Genomic DNA, 25,956 nt, shown 5'->3' with positions numbered 1-25,956 from the left:
GTTGCAACTTGGTGTAATTCTTTGTGAAAAACCCTGTGAACTTCATTAAAAAAAAAAAGAAATGTGCACTGAACTGATAGCCGTACTTTGTCTAAAAGGTTGCACAGAGTGTAGGCAGGGGTTTCACCCCACCTAAATCTGTATAAGACTTTGTGTAACCGCTTTCGCTATCTAAAAAGCGAAGGCGCAACTCGCGCCTTCCTCTAATGCATCAGCAAACGCCACCGGGCTACATCAAACGGGGCAGACGTATCAGAAACCTGTATTTCCTGACTCATCCCGAAATGACGTTCGGCGTCGTCAAGCAATCCCGGACTCCCACAAGGCCAGGCCAGGCCAGACCAGACCAGGCCAGCCGCGGGGATGTACTCATGTACGTAGTGCCACTCCCACAAGCTGCCCAACCTGAGTGCTGCCGCATTGTTGTAGCTCCACCACTGCGGAGGGGTTTGATTTCAAATTATGAGTGCGGCTTATAATGTTATATCATTTCTGTTCCTGAAGGCGGCTGGAAAAGATGTACAAATAATACATTGCGGAAGTACATTTCTCGTGAATGTAGTTTTGCGCATCTAAAAAAGAGGAAAAGGAAACACTTATTCAAAAGTGCAACAACACAGCTGGTGGCCCGCATGAAACTTCAAAATGACGTCGATGCCATTGTTGCGAGAACTTGTGGACAGAGCAATTCAATATTTTTTTCAAGTTTCAATTCAATATATTTATTAGTCATCTCTATTAGAAAATACATACATATTTACATACAGGTAACCCAGTAGGAAACAAAATCCCTGTTAAAGGGTTCTCCATAGTGATTAACAAATACATCAAAGAGAGTTCACCAAGCATTAATATACATTAATTCGGCGTCACACTTCTAGAAGGCTTGAAAACTGGTTAGAAGACACTAACAGCTTAGCAGTAAGACAGCTAAATGTCCAGAAAAAAGCGATCCGTATAACAACTCATTAGATAGGTAAAGGAGATAGTAAGAAGTTTTTAGTTTGGAGTGTAAACGCTCTGGGGATAGCAATCCTCTTTATTTCAGGTGGTAAATAATTCCACTCGCATACACTGCGGAAAATAAATGAGTGCTTACCGTAATTAGTGTTTGTTAGTGGTAGATTGAGCAGACCCTCCGCTCCAGCCCTGCTTTGACGTTTTGCCTTCAAATGGTTATAACTAAGCGTTTCTGATTCTAAACAGCCGGTAATATACGACCGCGCGATAAGTAGGACGTTCTGGGAAATGACTTGTTGAATACTTAATATTCTGTAATTAGTCATCACAGGAGAAACAGGGAACTGATATGGTAAGCGAAATATCATTTTCATAGCACGATCCGGCAACACCTCCAGTGCCCGTAAGTGAGCATTATAAGTAAGGCCCCAGACTGGGGCGCAGTAAGCGATATGGGAATAGGCAAAAGAAAAATATAAGCTTAGGAGCACTGAACGAGGAAAGCATTGTCGTGTCCTGACAAGTGCACTAATGCCATCAGAAATTTTGTTAGAGATATGTCTAATATGCGACTGAAAGCGGAGGTGCTTATCGAGCACAACACCAAGAAATTTTGCTTCATTACTAAAACTAAGTAGCGTACTGGTGATAGATAGTCGGGACGGGAGAGTTACGCGACGCTGCGGGGAATGAAATAGCATACAAACAGTTTTATCAGAGTTTAACTTTAAATGATTGCTGCCACACCATTGTTCCAAACTATCTAAATCAACCTGTAGTCTATCCATCAGTTCTTCTGTATTCTGGCCTGCGATAAGTAAGGTAGTATCATCAGCGTACAAGAACACATCGAAATGTACGATATGATTAGGAAGGTCATTTATGTATGTTAAGAAAAGGAGAGGCCATAAAATAGATCCCTGAGGAACACCGACGTTGAGTGTCGTAGCAGGCGATAGTGCGCCATCATATCTGACGACTTGTGTGCGGTCAGCAAGATAACTATGTAGAAGGTCATCGGCGCGTCCACATATTCCATAGCTGGTAAGTTTCGACAAAAGTGTTCTGTGATTCACACAATCGAAAGCTCTGGAAAACCACAACAAATACAGATAAAGCAACACCGCCAGAGTCAATTGATTGCTTGACACGTTCGACGAAATTTATGAGAGCAGTCACAGTCGACAAACCGCTGCGGAACCCGAATTGTTTAGCGTATAGAATGTCGAAAGATTGAAGATAACTCATTAAGCGGTCATGAATTAGCCTTTCAAGGGCTTTACTAACAGCAGGTAGGATAGGTATTGGCCTGTAGTTTTTAATATGAGACATTTCCCCTTTTACAGATAGGCACTACAATTGCCCTTTTCAGTGCCGCGGGAAATCTGCCCTGTTGAAAAGCTAGATTAACAATGTGTGCCAGAACAGGGGAGATTAAAGTTTTGACAAGTTTCAGGTTGAACACAGATATGTTATCATAGCCAGCCGATGTACTGCGCAGCGAAGATATGGTACGCAAAACTTCAGAGCAACAAGTAGGACGCAAATAAAAAGATTGAGATGAACGCTGCAAGACTGAAGCGGACGGTGCACTCTGTGTACTGCAAGCAACAGTCGAAAAATAATTGTTGAAAGCAGTTGCGATATTAGCAAGTTCACGAAATGATGCGCGACTCCTTTTGCAACAACTGTGCTACTATATGTCGTTGTCAACCTTCATAATAATGATAAAAAAAATGTTTCAGAGTTAAATAAACGTGTACCGATTAATGCTCTTCGGATGATCTGTCAAATGCGAATACCACTAATGCTCTTATCTCGGTGCGACCTACGTTACTTTTTCTTTCTACTTCGATTCTATTCTATTCGATCTGCTCTTATCTCGGTTTAGTGCTCCTTTAACATTTCCAATGTTATATACTGCCTGCTAACCCCTGGGGCCCTATCCTGGTCAAAGTAATCGACCTCGATTACTTTAAATCTCTTCTGTCATTGGTGCACAATCGAAAAAGGCGTGACTATTAAAAGTTGTTGACACCTTTTATCAACCAATGGTACAACGTGTTATCTTGGAAAGCGACCCACCTTATCGGTGTTTCCTCCTAAGAAACCGAAGGTCACACCTGTGATCTGCCCGCCCTGCCTTGTTGCTTCAGTTCTTTGGTGTCGGAAGCGGAAAACTCTACCTGCGAACTAAATTTCGTGGAAAATGCGCGAAAAAGCATGCTCGTAATTTCCTTTTCTGCTGTTTGACATTTTTACATTTTTCATGACGTACAGGTGTGCAAGACGGCAATGTTTGTGTGACACCGTGATTGTACTTATGGTACTGTGTCCGTGAGATGGCGCTGATGGCAGGCAACAAAACGGTAAAACCGCAAAGGGTCGAACGGACAGTGTGGCGCGAGCCGTGAACGCGTTTATGAGAAATCGGTTCGTGCTTTAAATCGTGAGCTTTAATTAAGAGCTTTTTTTATATATTTCTCTGTGTTCGTGTGTTCGATATACAAATGATAAGTTGCATTTATGCTTCTTTTGCTGGTGAGCTGTGCGGGTGGTAATGGTACCGCAAATGAGGGTTGATAGTTTTACTTAGCAAACTGAACTTTGATGTTTTTTTTGTGTGTGTGCACACCCCTATGGTGCAAGAACATTGATTATATGGTGCCTCTGACGACGCTTCGAAAAGCGCGCCACTCTCACGCATATGAGGCGGCGATCCGCGCAGATCTGTGTTCGCGGTAAAGCGCGTTGTGCAGCGGTGCTTTTCTGTCATTATTAAACAAAAACGAAGAAAGATATGAACTTTTCGTTGTGACGAGCACATACAGACTTTATACAACACAATAAATGGAAATGCACATGCGGACCCATCACGAAACCCGTCGCCGCTCAAAGTAATCGACCCTTTTTCGCTACATTACTTTTCAGCTTTAAAACTAGTCTTTTACGTCATTGTTACGTCAAGATGACGTAGGTCACGGTCCGAGATTAGGGCCGAGAGGCTGCGAAGGAACACTAGGTATAAGTGTGATGCGGCAGGCTGTGAATCAACCTACGTGCCAGCGGGTCAGTTCACAGTGCCGACACTGGACGTGGACGCCAGAGCCCACAGGGTAGTTCGGATAGAAGCTAGCATGAGACAGAGTGAAACAAAGTTGTAAGCAGAAACTTTACTGTGAGCATGGGTCACCCTCGGGGCGGACAGCGCATCGCCAGCAACCAAGCAATCCAGAGCCAGAGGCAAGAACCCGGTGGGGCACGCCAGCAGCCAGGACCTGGTAGGGCAGACCCGCACCTAGAACCAGAAACCCAGGACGAGGTCGAAGTTGGAACCCAGAGCCGGGCGGTAGGACTCCAAGACGATGCCGACGGTCAGCCAGGAGTACTTCTCTTCCAGAACCCAATCGCCCATGCCCCTCCGTCCGTGCCCGTTACGTCACACACTGCGCGTTTCCCCCCTACTTCTTTGTGTCAGGTGTGCCCACAACCATGACAATAACCATGACAATTGAAACGGGCGGGATCTAAGGGCGGAGTACTCCGTGGCAGCCCCGCCCTACAGCTTGTGACGTAAAGTAATCGAGGTCGATTAGCTTTGACGAGGATAGGGCACCTGGTGTTAAGCGCTTTTGCATTTACGTGGTTTCGTAAAGCAACCATGACTCTGTCACCATATTTTGCAATCCCATAGTAATCTCAAGCAAATGTGCAGTTTTGTTGCTCCACTTTTAGAAAACTTCTCTACTAAATTCAACTTTCGTAAAGCCTTACAGGGGCAAATTGTGAGCCCGGAAGATTCCCGTCAGGCCATGAAAACGACTGAGCAGGTTGTTCACAATGTTTGGGAACGAACAGTTTTTCATTGTGGTCTAATGTAATCATCTAATCTAATAATTACAGAAGATGACTACTCTTGTTGAATGTTGCATATGTTGTTGTTAACTACTATAATTAGCATTATTTTGACTGTTTGCTGTATAAATTGTCACTAAGCGTTAGTCTCGACCACTATAAGAAAGGTCCGCTTGAATATTCAGCAAGGAATCGGAACTGTTCTTATGACGTGGACATCAATACGCAGGTTGAGTTCCCATGGAAGTCTGTCCTCACATCCGGGCCAGTATGGGGAGTTGTAGCGGCAAAGACTGGAAGTACATTTGGGCTGAGCGCATTCCAAACTAAGATCCCAGCCTACATGGATAGAATACTCTGTATGAGCATTGAGAGAGTAAGTATACTACACATGGAATTCAAATTGGTGGTTTACGTTACCTATGTTTTACTGGCTTGCAAACACCGATGAAAGTAAACTCGCTCATAGCAGATCTATGACACAGGGATGGTAGCACTGCAATTATTTGCTGTGCAACATAGTTGTTCCTCTAGTAGTGCTTTGTTTGTGTTGCCTCAAATGCCCAAAGGCGGCCTAAGGCCAAGTTGCTATAAACGAATAACTTGTCAGTCCTTTCCTTTTCAGCCCTTTCCTTTTATCGGCAGGCTGGCTGCTCGCTTCTCTCCCCTCCTTCCCACACACATACCACAATTGAATGTTTTCTGGGAATAGGGCGAGCGTACCATTACAGCGTCTGACCATAGAAGCTCTTGAACACTTCATTACCGCAGGACCTCTGCAGTTTCTAATCCTGCCAAATGATGTTAATGCGGGCTTTGTACTTTCAGGTGTATCATATTATCACACACCTGTTAATGTCATATTATCTGCGTATTAGGTTTAGCAGGCTCTAATTTTTTCTCACCATCCTCTCCGCTCAACCTTCGTTTGAAAAATTTATGGACATATCTAAACGTTTACTCAACGTATTAAAGGGTTTCTAAAACCATTGCCAAACCTTTGAAGAACTAACGTTGTAAATATTGATTTTTATGTTTTAAGTATGAACATAAAAACGCCATGTTTCTGTGAACCCGCGTTAAGAAGCTATTGGACTCCGAAGATTGTCCGCTAGGTGAGCTCCTCCGTCGCTCTCAACTCTTCACCTCCTCGTCCGACATTTCAGAGTGGAGTAAGGAAGTGCATACTTTTCCGTTCCCATGACGCCGTAGGCGTTGTATGGAGGGAGCCGGCCACCGGCGAACCCTCTTCGGTATGATGACCTTCGGGCACTTCGGAGAAGCGTGCACGGATAAAACGTCACTTCTCGTGTTTCCGTCGACGTCTCTAATCGCTCTTCGGCGCCACCGTTGGCAGTGGCTCGAAATAATCTCACTTTTAAAAACCTGACGGTTAAACAGCCACTCATGGGATGTTGCTTGTCTAATCCATGGGCCACAACGTATGAAACGGAGCCATGCACTTGAAGTATTGCATGTGATTTCTGAAACCCTTGAAGTGTTGCAAACATTAGAGAAGCATGGAAGCACCTTCGAATGTGTATTGTTTGACAGCGCGACATGAACATACCGCCTTCAGTAACTGTGACGCAAAATATTTTGTTTTGGGTTGCTCGACTTTCTAGAGAAAATTAGTTTACGAAAGATTGTGCGCTGCGGCGGTATCTTACCCGGCTACTCCTAGCGTGTGGTGACGTCACGTCGGCGGAGCACTTTTTATTGGCTACCGATGCATCATCTCCTGGCAAGAACGACGCGTGACGGGCGGCACAAAATGAAGAAAAAAAGGCTCGCGCCTCGCTACTGGGCAGGAAACATGACGTCATAGACGGACGACAAAGGGAACCAGCATTTCTGACCTGCGAGATTGAAAGCGTTGCAATCCTACCTTTTGTGCAAATGTGTATCACAGGGCGTGTAAATTCTTTAGCCCTTTACACGCTTCATTATGCGCACAAACTACATTCTCAGTCATCTGTACCGACGTGTGTTTAAGTTCTCAGTGCATCAAAACGCCACCGTCTTCACTTTGATGTGAATGGCAGGCAGTTCGAGTCCACATGCTCAAGCCGACAATATTGCAAGAATATGGATAAAATTTATTGGCATAGATGAACAGACGCAGAAAAACGACGCACATAAACGGCATTCGCGTTCTTTACGAACTGTTAGTCTACTGACCACCGGCGCCGCCGTTTTTATATTTTTATTGTCACGTGTATAATGGCGTTTACAACGACATCACGCCAGGATCTGTCCAGAATGCATTGCTTTCCCCTGGTACGCTATCGTCCATGGCCCGATATGTGCAGGGGCTCCTCAGTGGACTGGGCCCATGGTTAGGAATTGTATCTCCATTCGGTGTTTCGAGGTCGGTGACCCAGATGTAGCTTCTCACTTTTCAGAATGCGGCGGTAAACGGGATGATCTTCACTGCCCTCTCTCTCGGCAGTCTCTTGTGGGCCTCAGTAGCCGACGAACTACAACGGAGGCGCATCTTAGACACCACCACCATTAGGAAAATGTTCGCCGTCATATGTAAGATCATCGACGGATGAATTACTACGAACACGCAGTTCTTTAAATACTTGCACCTGCAACAGCTACATAAAGTCGCACACATGTACGAAAACAAAGAAACATGGACATGGTTTCTGATTATAATCCCACATTACAAGCGTAGCCCCGAATTTTTCAATTTTTCTTGTTTTCATTTATTTATCTTTTTGTTATTTTCTTTTCTCTTGTCCATATTTTTCCTTTCTTTTTCTTTCTTTCTGTTTTTTAGGGAATAGCAAGCCGGTGTGCTGCATGGCTGACCTTTCCCCTTTCTTTTTTTCTGCCAATAAATCCCCCCCTCCCCAATTAACGGGACTACAAATCTAGGCTGATTTGGACATGGTGTGGCTTGCCGGCAAAGTGTATCACCTACACATACAAGTACAAGCACATATACAAGTGCTCTATTCGGTCTGCAGTTTGAATTGTGTGCTGAGATTGAAAAATTATGTGCAGTTCGAAGCATAGTTAACAATCACGCAATTTCGTCACACAGGACTTGAACAGAGACACCTTAGCGGTGCCTGCGAAATATAAACGGAGAGAGGGTTTGGGCTACGCCACCTCCGCTAGAGGAGAGTCTGGGTGAGCCAGATGCAACGGGCTCGGAATGCAGCGAATGACTGTTGCCCTCGATTGAGGTAGTCGTGCTTAACACAGCGCTAGCCATCAAAGCAGGTTCATAACATCGTTCACGGACGGAAGTCACTGCAAAGGACGACATCATTTTTTCACGATAGCAGCTATCCCACAAATTGTATCACCAACGAAAAACGCTGACAACAGCTGCAGTGATAACCGCACTGAAAGGCAAAAACATTGCGAGATCGTGCATGTGGCTCATGACTGATCCACAGGCCAGACCCTTTCTCCCTTAGACTTTCTCAAGTGCCGGTATAGTGGCCCTGGTCGAGCTCCGGCTGATGAAACTGTGTTATTGTTAAGTTTGCTTACAGCGGTACGTTAATAGAGTGGAACATGTGCGATCTCGTATGCAGGTTTCTGCGGATCAGCCACCTGCCTCGTGGCGCTTTCCCATTTGAGTCAAGACAAGACATCGGCATCAGTTTTTCTCATGTTGTTCATGGTGATGTTCTCTGGTCAATCAGGGGCCCACCTGCCCAACATTGTTGACATCTCTCCACAGTTTTCAGGTAGCAGTGATTGATTGATTTGTGAAAGAAAAAAATGGAGATGTTAGTCCCGAGCCACTCGGGACTGGCTACTCCAGGACCCGTTATTCAGAATAGAAAGGGGGACTACACAAATCTATACACTTCGAAACGGTATAGATGAAAGCATCACCACAAAACTTGGCACCAAAAACAGCAATGTAGGAGAGTCCACGTGCGAAATCTGAATGCACAAAAAACAAAGCGCGTCACAAAGTGTCAACGAGGTCCGTCGAGACGAGGAATGGCACAAGGGTAGCAGGTAGCAGTATTTGGGGTAAATCAGTACGTCCTCGTATTACCATATTTATATATGTCGGAATACGCTGTATAGAAGGCTAAAACTTAGCGCAGCATCAAGTGAGGAATCTAGGAAAAAGGAAGGGTCAAAGGAGAAAGGAACAAGAAGAGCAAACCTCGTTGTTTGCAATATCGTGTTTACTGCATTACTTATCTGGATTCTGTTGTAAAAGTAATTTATTAAACAGAGCAAAACCGTTATGGAGAAGAGGGAATAAAGTAGATAATCGAAAGAGACACGTCAGGAAATGTGTTCACTTCCGAAACATTAGTGACGTCTGTGGAATAGCGCCATCGACGAAGGGGAGGTGCTCTTCCCTCGAATGGTTCCCTCGTGGTTGTAGGCGTTTTGACGTAGAACTACGTTTTTCTCTGCGCCAGGTATGGGCTAGGTAACTTGAGAGTTGATCGTCACGTTGAAATGCAATTGGGAGGCCGATGTGGAAATATAAGTTTATATAGACCGGCCCGAGGTCAGATTATCGACTTCAAAATTGCTCAATGGAATGCCTCTCAAAAAGATGGCCAAGAAGAATGGCGCAGAGTAGTATCATAGCCGACGAGCTGCACTTAGGGACGAGCCAAGCTAGGCCTCTGGAATACCAGCAAGGACAACGGCAGATCGAAAGCGTGAGCATACTGCCAGGTACTGCAGGGCGCCAGGGTATGGGCAATGTACTGTGCGCCTCTTTCATCACTATTTAGATGAAGACAGACACCGCGGTGCAACACGAACAAACCAGGGAGTACGTCAACACGTTTCAATGCTATAGAGACCATCAGAGTTGCTGAACTCCAAGACGCGGCTCTACAAGATTTAAACGAGAGGATAGAGGTAGCAAGCGAGCTGGTGGTATAGATCCATAACTTAAAAACCCGAGACTATAGGGGACAAAAAAATGACGACACAGACAAGGTCTCAATTGAGACCTTGTCTGTGCTGTCGTTTTTTTAGTTATTAAATTGTCGTTATTGTCGTTATACATTTATTAAAAGGAAAGGTCTGCCAGACCAAGGCCAGCATGCTATTTCATTAAAAAAAACAGAAAAGGAAAGAAAAAGAAGAAAAGAGGTGGGACTCCTGGAGCGCGCATTTCAGAGCTTGGAGGCCAGGCCAGTGCACTTCAGAAAGTGCAATAGACCACTTGTGACGGCGCGTTGTTGGTGCTAAGGCACAGGCTCAAGAAGTGCGGCCAGCGTCAGTTGGTTCTGCCCGAAACACTCGAGGCAGCGGGAAAAGGTGGCGCGATGGTTGGTGTACTTGGAACAGGTCAGCAGGACGTGCGACGTGTCCGCAACCACTTCGCAAACGTAGCAGGGGGCAGAGATCTGCCTCCTCCTCATGCGCTGGAGCGGTGGCGTGTACGACAAGTTGAAGCGCAGCTGGTGGAGGAGTGTCTTTTGTTGCCGTTGGATACGTCGTGGCGGGGAGAACTCCACCGCCGGGTCGATGGAGCGAAGAAACTCGTAGGAACGGCCGGATTCGCGAATGAAGCACCGCGCCTCTTGGGCGGTCCAGCAGCGGATTTGGATACGGCAGGCCGACGGAGTGAGCGGTATGTGCGCCGCGGCGTCGGGATGTTCGTGTGCACGCCTGGCCGCAGCATCGGCCCGATCGTTCCCGCCGACGCCAGTATGGCTCAGTATCCACTGCAGACATATATTGTGCCCGGAAACAAGGGCGGTGCTGGCTATGGACATTGTCATTGTGTGTAGGTCGTCGGTTGTTTTGATGCAGTGTGAGTCGAGTGTCTCCAGTGCCGTCTTGCTGTCCGACAGGATTGCCCAAGTTCCTGGAGGCGATGTTGTGATGGGCCTGAGGGCCGCGTGGATTGCGAAGAGCTCTGCTTCGGTGGAAGAGGTAGTGTGACAGAGCCTGAAAGCTTGCTCGATATCACTGTGCGGGACGTAGATGGCTGTAGTGGCCCCATCAAGCGAAACCGACCCGTCTGTATAGATCACTTGACGCTGTTGATGCTGCGCCGATAGGTGTTCGAGGACGAGCTGGCGCGCAGCGGCTAACGGCGTATCCCTCTTTCGTCCGAGGCCAGGGACGCTCGTCAGTACCTGGGGCTTGGCGAGGGCCCATAAAGGAGGGGCGTAGAATACACCTGGAGGATACCCTTAAGCCTGCGGACGGCGCCGCCAGAGGCCGATGCGGGGCGGGCATTCTCAGTGAACAGCAGGTAGTGGCAGGGGTGCTCCGTGAGAAAACGCACAAAGACACTGAGCGTCTCTCTGTCCCGCAGGATATGCACGGGCGTCTCGCGCGCCTCCGCAAGTACCGTGTAAGTTTCAGCCGTGCGCGGCTGTCCGAGGCATACACGGAGGCCACGCACATGGGTGTTGAGAAGGTCCCGCTCACCCGTTCTGCTGATGCCATGGAGCGCTGGGAGGTGGTACCGTAGCAGCCCCAGCACGAGTGCGTTATGGACGTGCCGGAGGTCGTTTGCACGTTTTGAGACCCCACGACGCTCCAGAGATGCGTCGTACCACGTTCACGAATTTCTTGGTCTTGGCAGAAAGGGCCATGATGTGCTCGAACCATGACAGCTTTTTGTCTACGATGACGCCGAAATATTTGTAGCGGGGGCGAAATCAAGTGGCGTTCGGCGACGTGCAGTGAGTAGTTCTTAAATGAGCGGTTGGTGAACGTCATGGTGACTGTTTTGCTTGGGAAGACACGGCAAAATTAACAGATCACAAACCATTATCGGGTCTCCTAGGTCTAGAAAAACCAATTCCCTCGCAAGGCTCACCAAGTCTGTTTCACTGGGCGTTATTACTTTCAACGTCGTTATCAACGACGTTATTACTTTCGTCATGGCGACTGTTTTGCTTGGGGAGACACGGCCGAAGAGTAGGGGAACAGAGTAACAGATCACAAACCGTTATTGGGTCCATTGTGGGTGCTCTGTTTCTCCGTTTGAGTGGGCCTCTGCCTGCAAGATATGATTCAATGACGTCGAGGGCTTGCTGCGGGCGCCGCTGAATCGCGTCTCTCCGGTTGTCTGAAGCCGAAATGCAGACATCGTCAGCGTAAATTGTGATATTGACGTGGGCAGGTATGTGGGCGGGGAGTGAGGCCATGACAAGGTTGAACAGGAATAGACTCAACACACTGTCCTGCGGCACTCCGCGGCTTACAGGGAAGGGAGCTGTGTCGCCGTGAGCAGTGCGCACGAAAAGGGTGCGATCTGATAGGAAGTCCCAGACTTCCCGCTGTGCTGGCTTGCGCGCTCGCCATCCACAAATCGTCTTTGAGTACAGCAAGGCACAGTTTCTGTAGTTTGCGTACGCGGCGCTGTCGCGAGTTACATTGATCGACGGATTACTCCATCAGAATAAAGGTGACTTCAAGTTCAGGCACACCATGGGCACCAATGTTCCCAAGATCGTGGATCTGCCGCGCGAGGACATTCATCCATTGGATTACCACATGTCATGTACGCGCTCGAAGAGGTTCCTCACCCCCGCGTCAGTCAGGCTATGGACGCCTCTAATGGTGCGTCCGCACTCTGCCTATCGGCATAGAGAAGACGCACCTTAATGCCATTCAACGTCCAGAGCTTCCACGCTCAAGCGAAGCACTTCGAGTAAGATATGAATGTGCAGCCCGTCCATCTTCTAGGGCCCAACGAAACGTGACTGAGCAACAAGGACAGTCATTGTCGTTACATTCAAATGGGTAAAAGCGGGCCTTATGGATCAGTTCGCAGCGTGTCCGCTACTGATTCCAAGTTTACTGGCTCGCTTCTGGCTGATGACGCCAGTAACATACTGGCATTCTAGAAGTTGCCTAGGCACGCCGTCTCCCAAAAGAATGTTTAAATACGATGTGCTGAGATTTCGATGTATGTTAAAGAACCCTCAGGTGGACAGAACTAGTCAACGGTCCGACCACTGTGGTGACTCTCATGATCATAGTTGTCTCGCGACGCACAGCCACGAATTACGATTATTACTAAATGGGTCAGGCAGTTTGAGTGAGCCGACAGAGGATGGGCGGCGTGGCGATTTACGTACAGGGAGGATATTCTGGTGGTATTCTTCTATGTACTGTTCATACGCGCGCAAATAAAATCTGAATACGTTTTATCTCTAAGTACTTTGGAGGCTTGTCAGTTCTTGTGATTCCGTTTGTGTATTTTCTTTTTGCACAGGCACCATCTTTGGGATAGCAAACACATTTGGCAGCGCTGGTGCACTGGCTTCCCCACTGGTGGCAAGTTTCTTCCTTTGGGATGCCGTAAGTTTCTGCCGTAGACACTTATTATTAGGGTTACGCAAAGTATGTACTCAAAACTGCGTAAATACGCACGAGTTTATATAGAAATCGAAGATATAGACGTAAGTGCAGTTCTGAAACCATTGATTCGAAGTTACGACTTCACGTTTGAACAGAAGCATGCACGCAGACATGCATAGAAAGGACGGATACGAAAAACATTGCGGGTCATCATGGTATACTTCAAAGCACACATTCTTCATTTTATGCGCACAGCGAATTAGTATTTGTAACAATCAAATTCTAATGGGGATATAATGACGTTCTCGTTCCTCCACTGACAGATCGTGTGCCTTTTTGTAAACAAAAATATTAGTAGCGAAGCACACTAGATACTAAAATTAATTGCGTTCAAAATGTAGGTTTTCATGGACGCCGCCGTCTTAAGGGATTTAACTGCTCACCAAGGCGTACGTTACGTTAAAGAGTTGCCTAAGAGTCCTTTGCACCTACGTAAAGCTAGAACTCAACAAAGCGTATCATTCTCTGTGAGAAACCGAATACCCATGAATAATAAGACTACGGTACTTCGAGTATTGCTCTCGAGAACTCATGCCAAATTCGATGCTTGTGCGACATAACGGCGCACCCATCGACCAGCTAAACTGACAATTTCATGCTTTTTAGATAACGCGATGTTCGGATCCACTATGAATCATTGAGGCCACCGCTCATTTCATGTGGTACCTTCTAAGAGAGGACAATATGTTTCGTAGTAATTGTTAGCGGGGGAAAATGCATAAGGTCTTCACACCGACACAATATCCGCTGCACCCTTTCGTGCTTATAACCCACATAACGATGCGCTGCACTCTTTCGTGCTTATAACTCACATAGCGATGCGTTGCACGTCATTTTGACGTGGCGCACAATCAACCAGTCAAAGTACAGGACACTTATACACTTATTTATCGAATGTTGGTAATTGAGGCAGATTCTGTTTCCACTTCAATCCCCCAAGATAAAAGTTCGCACCGTACTAGGAGTCTGCAATGTTCCATTTCATGTCCGCAAAGGTTTTCAGGACTGTATTGCTACGCGAAGTCATTGCGATATTCCTATAACCGCGCCCCCTCGCGCGCTGCAGCATGTCTCAACGCTGCCTGTAAGTGGCTAGCAACCTGAAATGTCATCAATCCTGAGCGCTTGGAATGCAGCGCAGTTATCTCATGCGAGATTGGTGACGTAGCTGCTCCTTAAAAAAATGGTGGAGATAGTCGCGCAGATTATGCTCTTTGATTGACATTTTTGTTGGCAGACTTGTACACGTTACCGAAAAACAAACTAAATACCGTTGCTCGTTACCACGAAAAGAAGGAACTAAACACGTTACTCGTTGCCAAGGCAGCAAAAGCAACTGTAATCAGTCGCACGGACCACGGGAATGTCCTGCCTTTGGTAAGCCCTGTCTTATACATTCGGGAAGCTACACCACTTGGCGTCGTGTTGCAAGAGCGTTGCCTGTGTGCAGGAGGCACGCACTGAAAATCACGATGACAGTTTCGAAGTACTAGAAGAAGGCCTATCACTCAGAGTGGATGGTCAACGTGTCTGTGGCTAGAATGAACGTTAACCTCGAGGTGGACACAGGATCACAAGCGAAGGTTCCGCCATACGCACTTTACCGGAAGTTGAAGACGAGGACGCCTCTAATTTCATCGGAAGCCGTGCTTCGTGGATACAGCGGCGCGTCATCAAGCACATTGGTATCACAACACGACACGCGCAGTTCAAGGACAGCTCGGCTTGCTTGGACATGGACGACGTGCTTGTGTGGGGCAGCACAAAGGAGGAGCACGACGAAAGACTACGAAAGGCGCTCGCTACTGCTAAAGACGAGTGATTGATTTCAAATCAGTCAAATGCAACTTTGACAACCAAGCTACTTTATCTTGGAGACATCATTATGCTAAGCGACGTTCAACCAAATCTTGCATTAGTAAAGTGTCCGCTGAATTTACCCTGACAAGCTGACAAACATGGCGTGCAACGTATGTGTGCAGTAGTTGCTACTTTGGCAAATACATACCTCACCTCGCAGAATAAACGATGCTTTTAGCAGTTTGATCATGGCAGACACCATTTCGAATGGACAAGTACCATGACCAAGAGTGGAATACTATTCGTCAGTTTCTTTGCAACTCGCCGTTATTGGCATTCTGCGACCAAAGCAAGTCCACAAAGGTCTCATGGGACGCATCACAGGGTGGCCTTTGTTCTGCTCTGCTTCAGCTTCATGGACATGACAGGAAGCCGGTATTCTCAGAATGAGAAGGGAATTCTCGCTATCACATTTGACTGTGAAAAGTTCCATCTGTTTATGAGGTGGGGACGCGATGAGAAGGACCTCCTGATGCTGCATAACGCTTTGATTCCGGCCACAGTCGCCTACAGTCTGCCTGTGCTTCACGATCTCCCCAGCACCTTAGCACAGAGAATCCGCGCTATGCTGGCACGGATCCTACGGGCGTGCCTCGGTGTCTCCCGCGGGGTCGAGACAAGGGTAGTGGTTGCGGAAGCCCGTGACATCCCTGTTGAAGTTCTCAGAAACACAGAAACTGTACGACAGTATCTCCGCCTGATTGCACACAATAGCCACCGTAAACACTCATCCGTAAACTTCGGGTAAGGCGTAGCACGCCGATCCACGGATGTATAATGTCATTCAAATCCCGTGTTCCGAAATTCGTGAACAGCCCCGCGGCTCAAAGCACAGACCCGTGGACACTTCCGTCGCCAAGCGTCACCGCCACTGTACCAGGGATCATGGACAACAAAAGGAGGTACCTCGACCTCGTACTACAGCAACTGACTATAGATTTCATCGGCACCGCATATGCCGGGTACTGCACTGTCTTCACGGATGGCTCCTCAACGAAAACTTCGTCATCCTCATCTTTTGTGAGACCTTCGATACCGCTCACTCGCGGCTGTCGGTTGTCCCATCGCACCTCTTCGACCTCAGGCGAACTGTAAGGAATCCTTCTGTTTTCACAATATGCGGCCAACTGCGACTCACGGCGATGGGTTGTTTGTACGGACTCCAAGTCAGCTCTTCGATGCCTGAAAACCGTAGGTCCCGGGGCTCACTGGCCAACACTTGTGATAAATATTCTGCGCCTACTGAAGTAACTGCCATAACTGCCCACGACCACACCATCGCTTTTCAATGGATTCCGGGTCATTGCGGAATTTCTGGCAACCACGTTGCCGACGCTGCGGCAGCGGCCGCTCACCACCAGCGCAAGTGCGTCCCGATTTTACTTCCAATGGGGGATAGACTATCCCTTCTTCGTGACTGGGCTGCCTCCTTATCCGTCGAACAATGGCGTCGGGATGTCCCTGTCAGTACGATACTGGGAATGGGGGACCCAACATTCTGGTGCCGCTTCCCGTCGTGTTTGCCGCGCGTCATTAAGTCCCTGCTGCATCGCTTACGTCTGAATGTTGCTTTTACGCCCTACTATCGTTACAAGATAGGGTGTGCCAGTAGCCCCTTGTGCAGGGAGTGTGATGTGCCAGCGACCATGTAATCATCGCATGTGCCACTTACAGTGGGGAGCGTCACTTGTTGGCAAACGACTTTGCACGGATTGACAGCCGACCCCTTGACCTCAGACTCATTTTGGGACCATGGGACAAATGAAAACAGATGTCCGTCTTGCGACCCTTTATCAAAAACCAGGAAACTACCGGCCTGATCGACTCCCTCTAAGACCCCGTCAGCGTCGTCAGCATCATCCTCATCACCATCCTCTCATCTTCCCCAAGACCAATGGGGTAGCATTCTGCTCAGTGAGCGGAAGTCATCCCCATATCATCATCATGTATATACTTTCAGAGGTGTCTTAGGACACCCTGACGGGAGGCATCATGTGCCATGTGACCTTCTGACGCCATCCACTCAAACGTTGCCTGCCTGTACTGCTGATGAGGCCGAAGAAGGCCGAAACAGCTGTCCAGTACTGGCATGGCGACGTTTGACTTACAAACATATGCTATACGTGCAGCCAAAGAGCTTCTGCTAATTTTTTTTCCTTTATACACTTGACTGGCTTTGCACTGGGCTTTCAGGGGTGTCTTAGGACACCCTGACGGGAGGCATCACGTGCCACGTGACCTTCTGACGCCATCCGCTCAGACGTTGCCTGCTATATATATATATATATCCATCTGTTTGTTTATGGACGGAAAATAACGGGTGAAACGGATCACAGGTCACCCCTCTTAATAACTAACAAGGGGATTGGTTTCTGAGGTTCAAGGTTTCAGAGGTTCTTCTTGCGACTCAGCAAATACGATTACACCCTTGAGTTCACGACCGGGAACCAGCTTGTTCTAGCGGACACGCTGTCGACGACAGCTTCGCCACATCTCAGAGACAACACAGAAGCAGATGAAGTTGTTGAAGTCCACGCTCTATGCATTTTGACAAGCGCAGTAAGTGAAGACACCCTAGAAAAGCTGCGTCAGCAAACTGTAGGGGGGGGGGGGTGACGTGGGGTATGGTGGGACTAGAATGACTGGGTGTGTTTATCGGCGATTGCGCGTGGCTACCTCTGATGTTATCGCCGGTAGATGGTGCCAGCTGTACCTTCTCAGGCCTGTGATTGAGGCGCCCCTAAGAGATCCCAGTGGAACTATTCATCACGTGATAGCACTAGTGCTTCTAGACTCAGAGCGCGCATCTTTCTCTTCATACACTCGTTCTAGTGGTGATTGCACGGCAGGATGTCGCAATCGAAAGGGCCGCTCGCTGTTTTGGCCAAGCTCGCGCTCTGCACGTGGGCACGGCCGGCCGGTCGAGAAGCTATGTTATTTTTTAGTTATCTTTATTAGTGTAATTGCCGTTGAATCCATATTTCGTGTTGGAGGTTTAGTTAGTTGTAAAAATACCAAATAAATAAACGAAATTACCCTGGTAATCTACGTGTTTCTTCACAGTGTGCTCTAGTATACTTCACAGCACGGGCTATCTGCTGTGTTACCTGACAGCCTGACAATATTTGAACGCATAAATTGTATAATGACTTACTAGCTTGTTGACCTTACATTGGTTGTGGGTAACTCCTATTACGAGATCCTTCTAACTATTACTCGCCATATTGCAAAAAAAGAAAGAAAGAAGTATTTTTGGCACTGTCTCCCTTTTGTGTATTGCCAACATCCAGGAAAACTACCAATGGAGACCAACCAACCTTTTGTTATTCATGTTGACAATCGTACAAAGCAATACTTCAACAACAACTTATTCATATGGCTTAACAACACGTTTTTATGTACATGGTGTCCAGCGTAACTATGGAAGTGCTTTGTCAGAAACACAGCTACAAAAGGAAAACTCTTTCCAACACGACTTGTGTTGCAAAGAGATGCTTCATTGTGAGATCTGCCTTCTTTGCAACACAAGTCTCGCGGGAAAGACGTCAGTATTTTATTAGCTCTGAAATGAAATGACACTTGTATAGTTATTCTGGACACCCTGTGATATGTACTCACGATTGTACTAGTGAAGTTAGTGCAAACTAACATTTCGAAAATTTTTTAAGTTGCCGCCGCTTCTCGCGGTCCGGCTTATTATTTGTTCTGACTCAGAAAAAGCATAGACACAAGGACTCACCGTAAATCGGCGCTCGAGCAGCGCGCGACGGTCTAGCCAAAGCGCGTGCATGCGACCGTTCAACGTAGCATTCAGATATCTTCTTCGGCATGATCTTTGCACACAGTGGCTCGCTCCCCGAACCTGGCCACGATATGTGTCACGTGGCCTATACAGCGTGGGGGTGAAGAATGCGGCAACAAGACTACAAGGAAGCATGCATGTCGTGCAAGACTAATGGTTCACATAAATGCAATTGCCAATAATGCATTTTATGAAATAGTTCAGCAGGAATCCGCGTGGTGCGCTACGAGCGCAGGCCTGAGAGTCACGTGCTTCGCTTCACAGCGGGGCCCGCGCGCGCCCCATGCATTGAATGAGACGATAAACACACCCATTCATTCTAGTCCCACCATACGTGGGGATTTGAGCGGTCTGCATGCCTAGAAATGCGGCACGTTGCTCGGGCGCAAACTGTAAGGGATCCAGAATGGCGATCCGTTATTATCAGCCTTCAAGAGCATTTACCGCTAACGACGCTGTTGAGGCCCTGCGAACATGAACAAAGAGCTATACTTGTGGTGCCAGAAGGCATGCATCATGATATTCTGCAGCGCATTCACGAGGGCGACCTGGGACTACACAAGTGCAAGAAGCGAGCACGACGTCTTGTATTTTGGCCTGGTTTGAACCGCTATATTGAGGCGCTGGTTCAAGCATGCGTTACATGCAGGAAACATGCCTATCGGAGGTCCAGTGAGCCCCTCCTTATGCGCCCCACTCTTGCAAGGCTTTGGTTTAGGGTAGGAGTTGACATTTTTCTGCGTTCCTGAAGCTATTACGTACTTGTCCGTGTATGATGCTCATTCTATTTATCCAGAAGTGGAAAAGCTGCTAGACCCAAGTGCAGAAACTATGATGGACTGCCTTCGAGCAATCTTCGACTGTTCCCAGTTTAGTTGCCATCACTTCGCCAACTTCGCAAGGAAGTACGACTTCAAGCACATTACTTCAAGCCATGGGTTTTCTCAGCCAAATGGAATAGCTGAGAAGGGCGTTCAGGTGGTAAAAAGGATCCTGAAGAAAAGTATGGACGCCCGTGAAGCCTTTCGGCTGGGATTGCTCGCGTATTGGTCCACAACTCTTGACGACGGGCGGTCGCATGGCGAATTGTTAATGCGAAGATACCTGCGTACTAGACTCCAGGACTCTCGTAACCAGCAAGAGCTTCCTGTCGCGAAGGATGAGCAAGTACAACGCGAACGTCCAACTCTCACGCCGCTAAGCGAAGGCGACAAGGGGTGGCCCAAAGCAACTGTTCTAGCTGAAGTAGTTCCGAAATCCCACCATGTAGAAACACAAGCGCAATAAGTTATTCGACGAAACCGACAGCATTTTTTACAGACCAGTGAGACATTCAGACCAGAGGGGGACCATTGGAACTTTAGTGATGGCGACGAAATACTCATTACCTTCACCTGCAGCCTTTCAGTAGCCCGGCCATAGAACTCATGGCCGAACCTCATTCTCCGCCCTCTAGGCGGTCGCACAGTAATGCACGCCCACCGCGTCGCTTATGTTATGAGAGTGGGTTTCAGCAAGTTTCGTAACTTTGAAGTTTAATAATTGTCTTGATTTATTCGGAGTGCGGGGGATGTATCGTGAACGACAAAGTGAGTAAAGGCCCGTGGCTTGATCAGTTCTGGCGAGCTACTGATCACGACAGGCCTACTCGATGCAGTTAGGGGGTTACACGACGTCAGCGCGCTTCTTCGTTTGTTTGAACTGATAAACGCCACACCAACTTCTATAAGCCGTTGTATAAGCTGCCTCTTTGCATGGCTAAGCTTTCCTTTTTTTTTAATAAACATATTCTATCAACTAGCAAATCAGCTAGCAAAGTGCTCGGGCTACCTCCTTACTACACGGCATTGACTCCACGAGGTATTAGATGGATTATTGAAACCCGGTGCCCTTTACGTATAATCCTCGACACGGTAATTGCTACAGCTAACAAAAAATATTTGGCTCTTTCCTGAGCACGCTTCCTCAAATTCGAATACAACGTGCAGGGTATACTGAGTCATATTAGTTTGGGAAGGCACAGAAGACACTAAAATACTACATTCCTGTCACGTTTTGCTACCTTCATCCTGAACATCTCGTCCAACCCAGGCAAGACTGACGTGATCATTATCCGTGCCATTTTGTAATCCAACAAGTGATCGTCACTGAAGCCTATAAGTGTGGTGGTGAGAGAGAAAATACAAGGACTAAGGTTTCTTCCTCGGATACGCTGCTAAGCTATAATGACACGCACGAGGTTCATAAAATAGACCCGGGATCTCGTCGTCCAGGTCAGGTGAACAAACTTTACAACAACATGGCGAATCAGCAGAGAATGACAATGCCATCTCAGGATCCGAGTTTAGGTGAGTTTGCTTACTCTAGTATATCCACTGGCAGCAGCTTGGGGGTCACACGCACGCACGCACAAACATACACGCACGAAGGAAAGAAATCAAGGGTCTTTTTCTAAGAATACTTTCATGGTCAATGCACTAACAGTTATCGTCATGCCGGTCACCTTGGGACTCAACAAAATAATGACTGTCGTCTGTCGATCTTTAGGCTCCCAGGAGCTAAACATACACGTCAGGTCACCTCGTGTTAGATGCCTACGGAATTTCAGGAACTTTCACATAGTAATCTACCATGTCGTCCATGTTGAAGCCGAGCGTAAACGAAGGAAAGGAACGAGAAACATGAGTAACATCGATTTTTTGTAACTGAATACGCTATTAGCAAAATTTTTAGAAAAGTAACTAGGCCGTTACTGCATTAGCAAAGAAGTAACTGGTTACTGGGTAACGAGTTACGTATAACCCCAGACAACACGAAACTTTGTAGGGACATCCCAAACAGGTCCCAACATCCGCAGTCCCACAGACGATGTATCTCGTACATTGGTAGGATGTGAGTTTGAAACGCAGCATTTGAAATCCGCGAAATCGCCTTGTGGATGCCAAATTGGGACGTTCGGCAATGACCAGTACGGAAAGCGGCGGGAAGGAGGCCACTCGAGCGTCCATTATTGTGATGCGAGTCTGTGAGTCTGCTACGGAACTGTCGTTAGCAATAGCAAGCAAAAGTAAGTATATTTAAACTTTCCGCACTCTTGAACTGCACTGTCATGTGACTACTATTGCATGTTCAGGCCCATCGTGACTACGTCAGTCAGATGCAGCTGAGATGCACGCTTCCCCATCCAGTGTTCCTCCGCATGCTAACTTTGAAGAGCGGCCGAGGTTGTGGGCGCTTGCATCGTCTGTGTCACATATGTAGGTCTGACAAAACTGTTGAAATTGCTGAGGACGCAGCGGTCATTTATCGATCTCCCAGCTTGTGCAAGGACGTTGCTACGAACCCCACGTTTTGCATCCGGTGTGGAAGGAATGGAAGATGGAAAATATTGCCATTTTGGTTTGGTTAGATACCAAATTGCGATAATTATGAACGTCAATGGACTTCCACTGACAAAAGATCAGTTTTGGCCTATACTCTGCCACATCATGTTTGAGAGCAGGTTTCGCGTTCTTGTAATACATCTCCCATTTGTGGCACCGTTGCATATTCACCTGTACATTTAACTCCCTTTGTATATGGTTGTCTTGCAGTGAGCCGCATTCGCTCCATCTCTACTTCTGCTCTTCCTTCGGCTGCCCAGACCAGAAGCGCAGTTGAACTGCGCCACATCCTGTACCAGGAACATTCCAGTTTGTACTCTTTTGTTTTGTTAGTTTGGACCCTTGTTTGTTGTTTCGTTCGGATAATTTCCTTCCATACTCACTGAATTTGTTTTTGAATTTTTTATATAGTCTACGGGCTTGTGGTAGGTTTTGCATTTATAACATTGTTGCATATTCACCTGTACATTTCATTTCCTCTGTATGAATAGCGAGTTTTAGTGCATCGTACGTTACCGCATTTGCGTACGCAAGAGGTAGCGTTGCTGGTTCTGTGGTTCTGTGCACGCGCAAAATATAGAGAGAGCTTCGCGCATTGCGCAGAACCACCACGCTATTCCTTATGTACGCAGGGGCGATAGCGTACGGTGCATTAAAACTCTCTATTGAATTGCAGTCAGCCGTATTCGCCATACATCCACCTCTGCCTCTGCTTCCGCTCCTTCCTCAGCTATCCAAACCAGAAATGCGCCTCTACGAGGTAACATAATAAAATTTCAGGTAAAATTTTCAGTACCTGTCGTAACTTACAACATCCTAGTTGAACTATTGTACTGCCTTTTCTTGCTGCAAGTTGCATTATCAACGTCCGACGCTGCGGTGTGATGCAGAAGGGATTTCATGAATGTTGCAGTTGCATATTATAATGCCTACACTTGCTTATAATGAGCTTAAACTTCTGCTACATTACCATTTGACTCCCTTCGGGTTGGGAACCTCTTTACAGTTTTTACAGAGGGCAGTTTTAACAATCTATTTGGAGCTTTAAATTTCTTTAGAAGCGGCAGCTGCTATCCCCTGATTTGGATTTTTTAGTGTTTACAGGGAACAGTTATAACCCCGTACAAGTGTTTGCATTTGCTCGAACTGTGATATTTATTAGCTTCATAGTATTAATAGTCAACATGCTGGATGATGACAACTGTAACCCAAAGGAACAATAAAATTTTGTCATGTTTACTCAAGGCGTGTGCATGTTACTTGCAGTGCTTATAATACATTATATAGCTTAAAAAGTGGAAAGAACGGCACTAAAAGGGGGACGGGACGAGGGGGAGGGGCTTCTCATCGATATCCCATTCATGTCTGATGCACATCCTTCGGGGACATCCACAGGATCTCCCTGAAACATTTCTCGGTGTCTCATTTTTTCATTTTTGGGACAAGTTTAGGCTGTGTTTGGAACATGCCTGGGATGTTCGCAACATCCCCAATGTGACATCCCAGTAACGTTTATCGGACCATTTCGTGTTGTCACCCAGAAACAGTACTGTTTCTGGGTGAATACGCTTCCTAGAACTGGAACTTTGCAAGCTGTTTTTTGGGCCTTTAATGCTTGATCACGTATAAATGGGCTGGTGTGAATCGGATGAGGTGTAGGGTGTGCTAGATTCAGAATGGGAAATGACTTGTATTGCCATTGGCGAGCAAAATGCTGTTACAAATCCAATGGAAGAACGATCATCACCATCATAACTATCGTGAAGACTTGATACGCATAGTCATACCACATCACGAGACATTACATAACGAATATCACTGTTCAACTAAAATGTCCCCTTCTGAACTTAGGGTCTATTCATACGACGCAGCTTTTTGCCGCAACCCGGTTCCCGCTACAATTGCGCGCAACAGAAGTTGCACCAAATAGGTCCCTTTCATACGGCGAGCAACATCTAATGTCGTAGTGGTCATCGAGCTCGCCAGATGGTGCAAAAAGACATAATTGTCATCACTTTCGTGAAATCGTACAGCGACATCCGCTCGTTTGACTTCAGTTCGTTGGGACTTCCATAAGTTTTCATGATTTCCACTGGTCAGTGATAATTTCGTCGTCTCGCGTACAGCCGCTGCAATAACTGACACATTGAAGTCTTCCTGATTGGTCGCACTTGCAAGGAGGAGCCGTGTGATTGACAGTTGGCACCTAGAGTTGCAGGAGGAATTACTCGTGATGCGATCGGCTGTGGATCTCTTGCAACTTGAGCTGCGCAACCAGAGCTTCGCGTTCACACTGTGCAACTTGATGGCGCTTTGATGACCAAAGTTGCATCGTGTGAATCGACCCTTCACAAAGGCGTTGCAAGCGACAGAGGCACATAGGATGGACATGTCTGCAGAGTGAAGAGGCGTGGGTGGTTACGGCTGAGGGGTACTCCTAAGTGTCACTTCGCTTCCAACCTTTCCAGAATATTTGTGACAAAATGTCAGCCCATATAACGTTTGTTTTCGTTTCTTGCGCTTACTGTATTATTATGCCACCGTAGTGATACAGTAGATAACAACTTATTCTTGTTTCAGGACGATCCCCTGCGATGGTCCTATTATTTCTACGCTTGTTCCGGCGTCATTCTTTTATCTGGCTTGACGTACATCGCATTGTGCTCATCGGAACTGCAAGAATGGGCCAAAGCGCCTCGGGAAGAAAGGCGTCACGTAAAGACAAAGTATGGCGCTACAACAGAGACTGCATGAGACCAATAGCGTTTTGTTTAATTTAGCAGTTTATTCCAGATAAATGGTTTTAGTAGGTTTCCCTAAATATCTATACTCGTGTTTGGACGCGTGTTCTCTTATCCTCTTAGTTTTTAATTTAGAACTTTTGGCTTGATCTTGGAATTATATGTTATTGCAAAACTGAAAAATTGGAGCGTGATTTCAATATTAGTTATAAATACTTTCGTTCAGGAAAGGAGCATGCGGTTTACGTATGTAGAAAGTTCGGCTAGATAGTTTAGGGAAAGTTGGGCTGGTTGGTCGTGCAATGCGACGTAATGAGCGAAAGAAACACACGACAGCCCGTGCGACCCCACGAGACCATCCAGTTCGTCCTGTGCTGTCGTGTATCTCTTCCGCGCATTACATCGCAATCTACTGAGCATGTTGTAATTTGACACAAGTGCGAGCCATAGTGGCATCACTCTGCATGACCAGTGCGCACTTCACTTTACCGGGTTGTGTTCTATACTTGGCTTGTCTGAGCAAGCAGACCTCAGTCCTCTTCACCTTTGAACATCGTAGCCCTGCTGAAAATTGTAGGCACGATCTCATTGATTTCTTCCCGCAGTTTTAATGAGATTCAATGAAAAATCAAACTAATGAAGTGAGGAACCAATTCAACGAATTGGTTTAGTGGCCGTAAATGAGAAATGCTAATTTGCAATTGATTTTTATTTATTTATTTACCCTCAGGTCAGGGAATTAGAGGGGAGTGGCATAATAAAAGGAACACACAACATGGAACATACAACAAATTACAAGCAAACTAATTGGTCCAGCAGCTTGCGGAAGCTATTAGGGCCCCAGACGATGACACTGGAGGCGGAAAGTGGGTTCCAACCGTTCGCTGTACTGGGAACAAATGAATTGGCGAAGTGATTTGTGCGACTAAATGGAACAAGTAGTTTCTCTGAGTGGTCGAGGTAGTTGGAATTATGATGGGGTGGTGAGAACAGCTGATACCTGGGGAGAATGTTG

The 25,956-nt window shown here is 46.9% G+C and overlaps 1 protein-coding gene across 2 annotated transcripts in view; it reads left to right on the top strand.

Moving 5' to 3' along the window:
* Window positions 1–25,015, top strand: part of LOC135373489 (sialin-like) — a 79,905-nt gene extending 54,890 nt beyond the window's left edge. Inside the window, exons 6-10 of one of the 2 annotated variants that reach the window (XM_064606668.1) lie at window positions 5,045–5,191; window positions 7,221–7,353; window positions 8,373–8,528; window positions 13,010–13,095; window positions 24,781–25,015. In XM_064606668.1, the coding sequence (XP_064462738.1) occupies window positions 5,045–5,191; window positions 7,221–7,353; window positions 8,373–8,528; window positions 13,010–13,095; window positions 24,781–24,954 (696 nt within the window). In that variant the 3' untranslated portion in view covers window positions 24,955–25,015. The remainder of the gene's footprint in view (window positions 1–5,044; window positions 5,192–7,220; window positions 7,354–8,372; window positions 8,529–13,009; window positions 13,096–24,780) is intronic. The other variant, XM_064606669.1, reaches the window with a different exon arrangement.
* Window positions 25,016–25,956: the final 941 nt, after the last annotated feature.

This window comes from Ornithodoros turicata, unplaced genomic scaffold (assembly GCF_037126465.1).
Source record: "Ornithodoros turicata isolate Travis unplaced genomic scaffold, ASM3712646v1 Chromosome25, whole genome shotgun sequence".
In the NCBI taxonomy this organism is placed as follows: Eukaryota; Metazoa; Arthropoda; class Arachnida; order Ixodida; family Argasidae; genus Ornithodoros; species Ornithodoros turicata.
The sequence above is the reverse complement of the archived record's forward strand: the minus strand, read 5'-3'. Positions and strand labels throughout refer to the sequence as shown.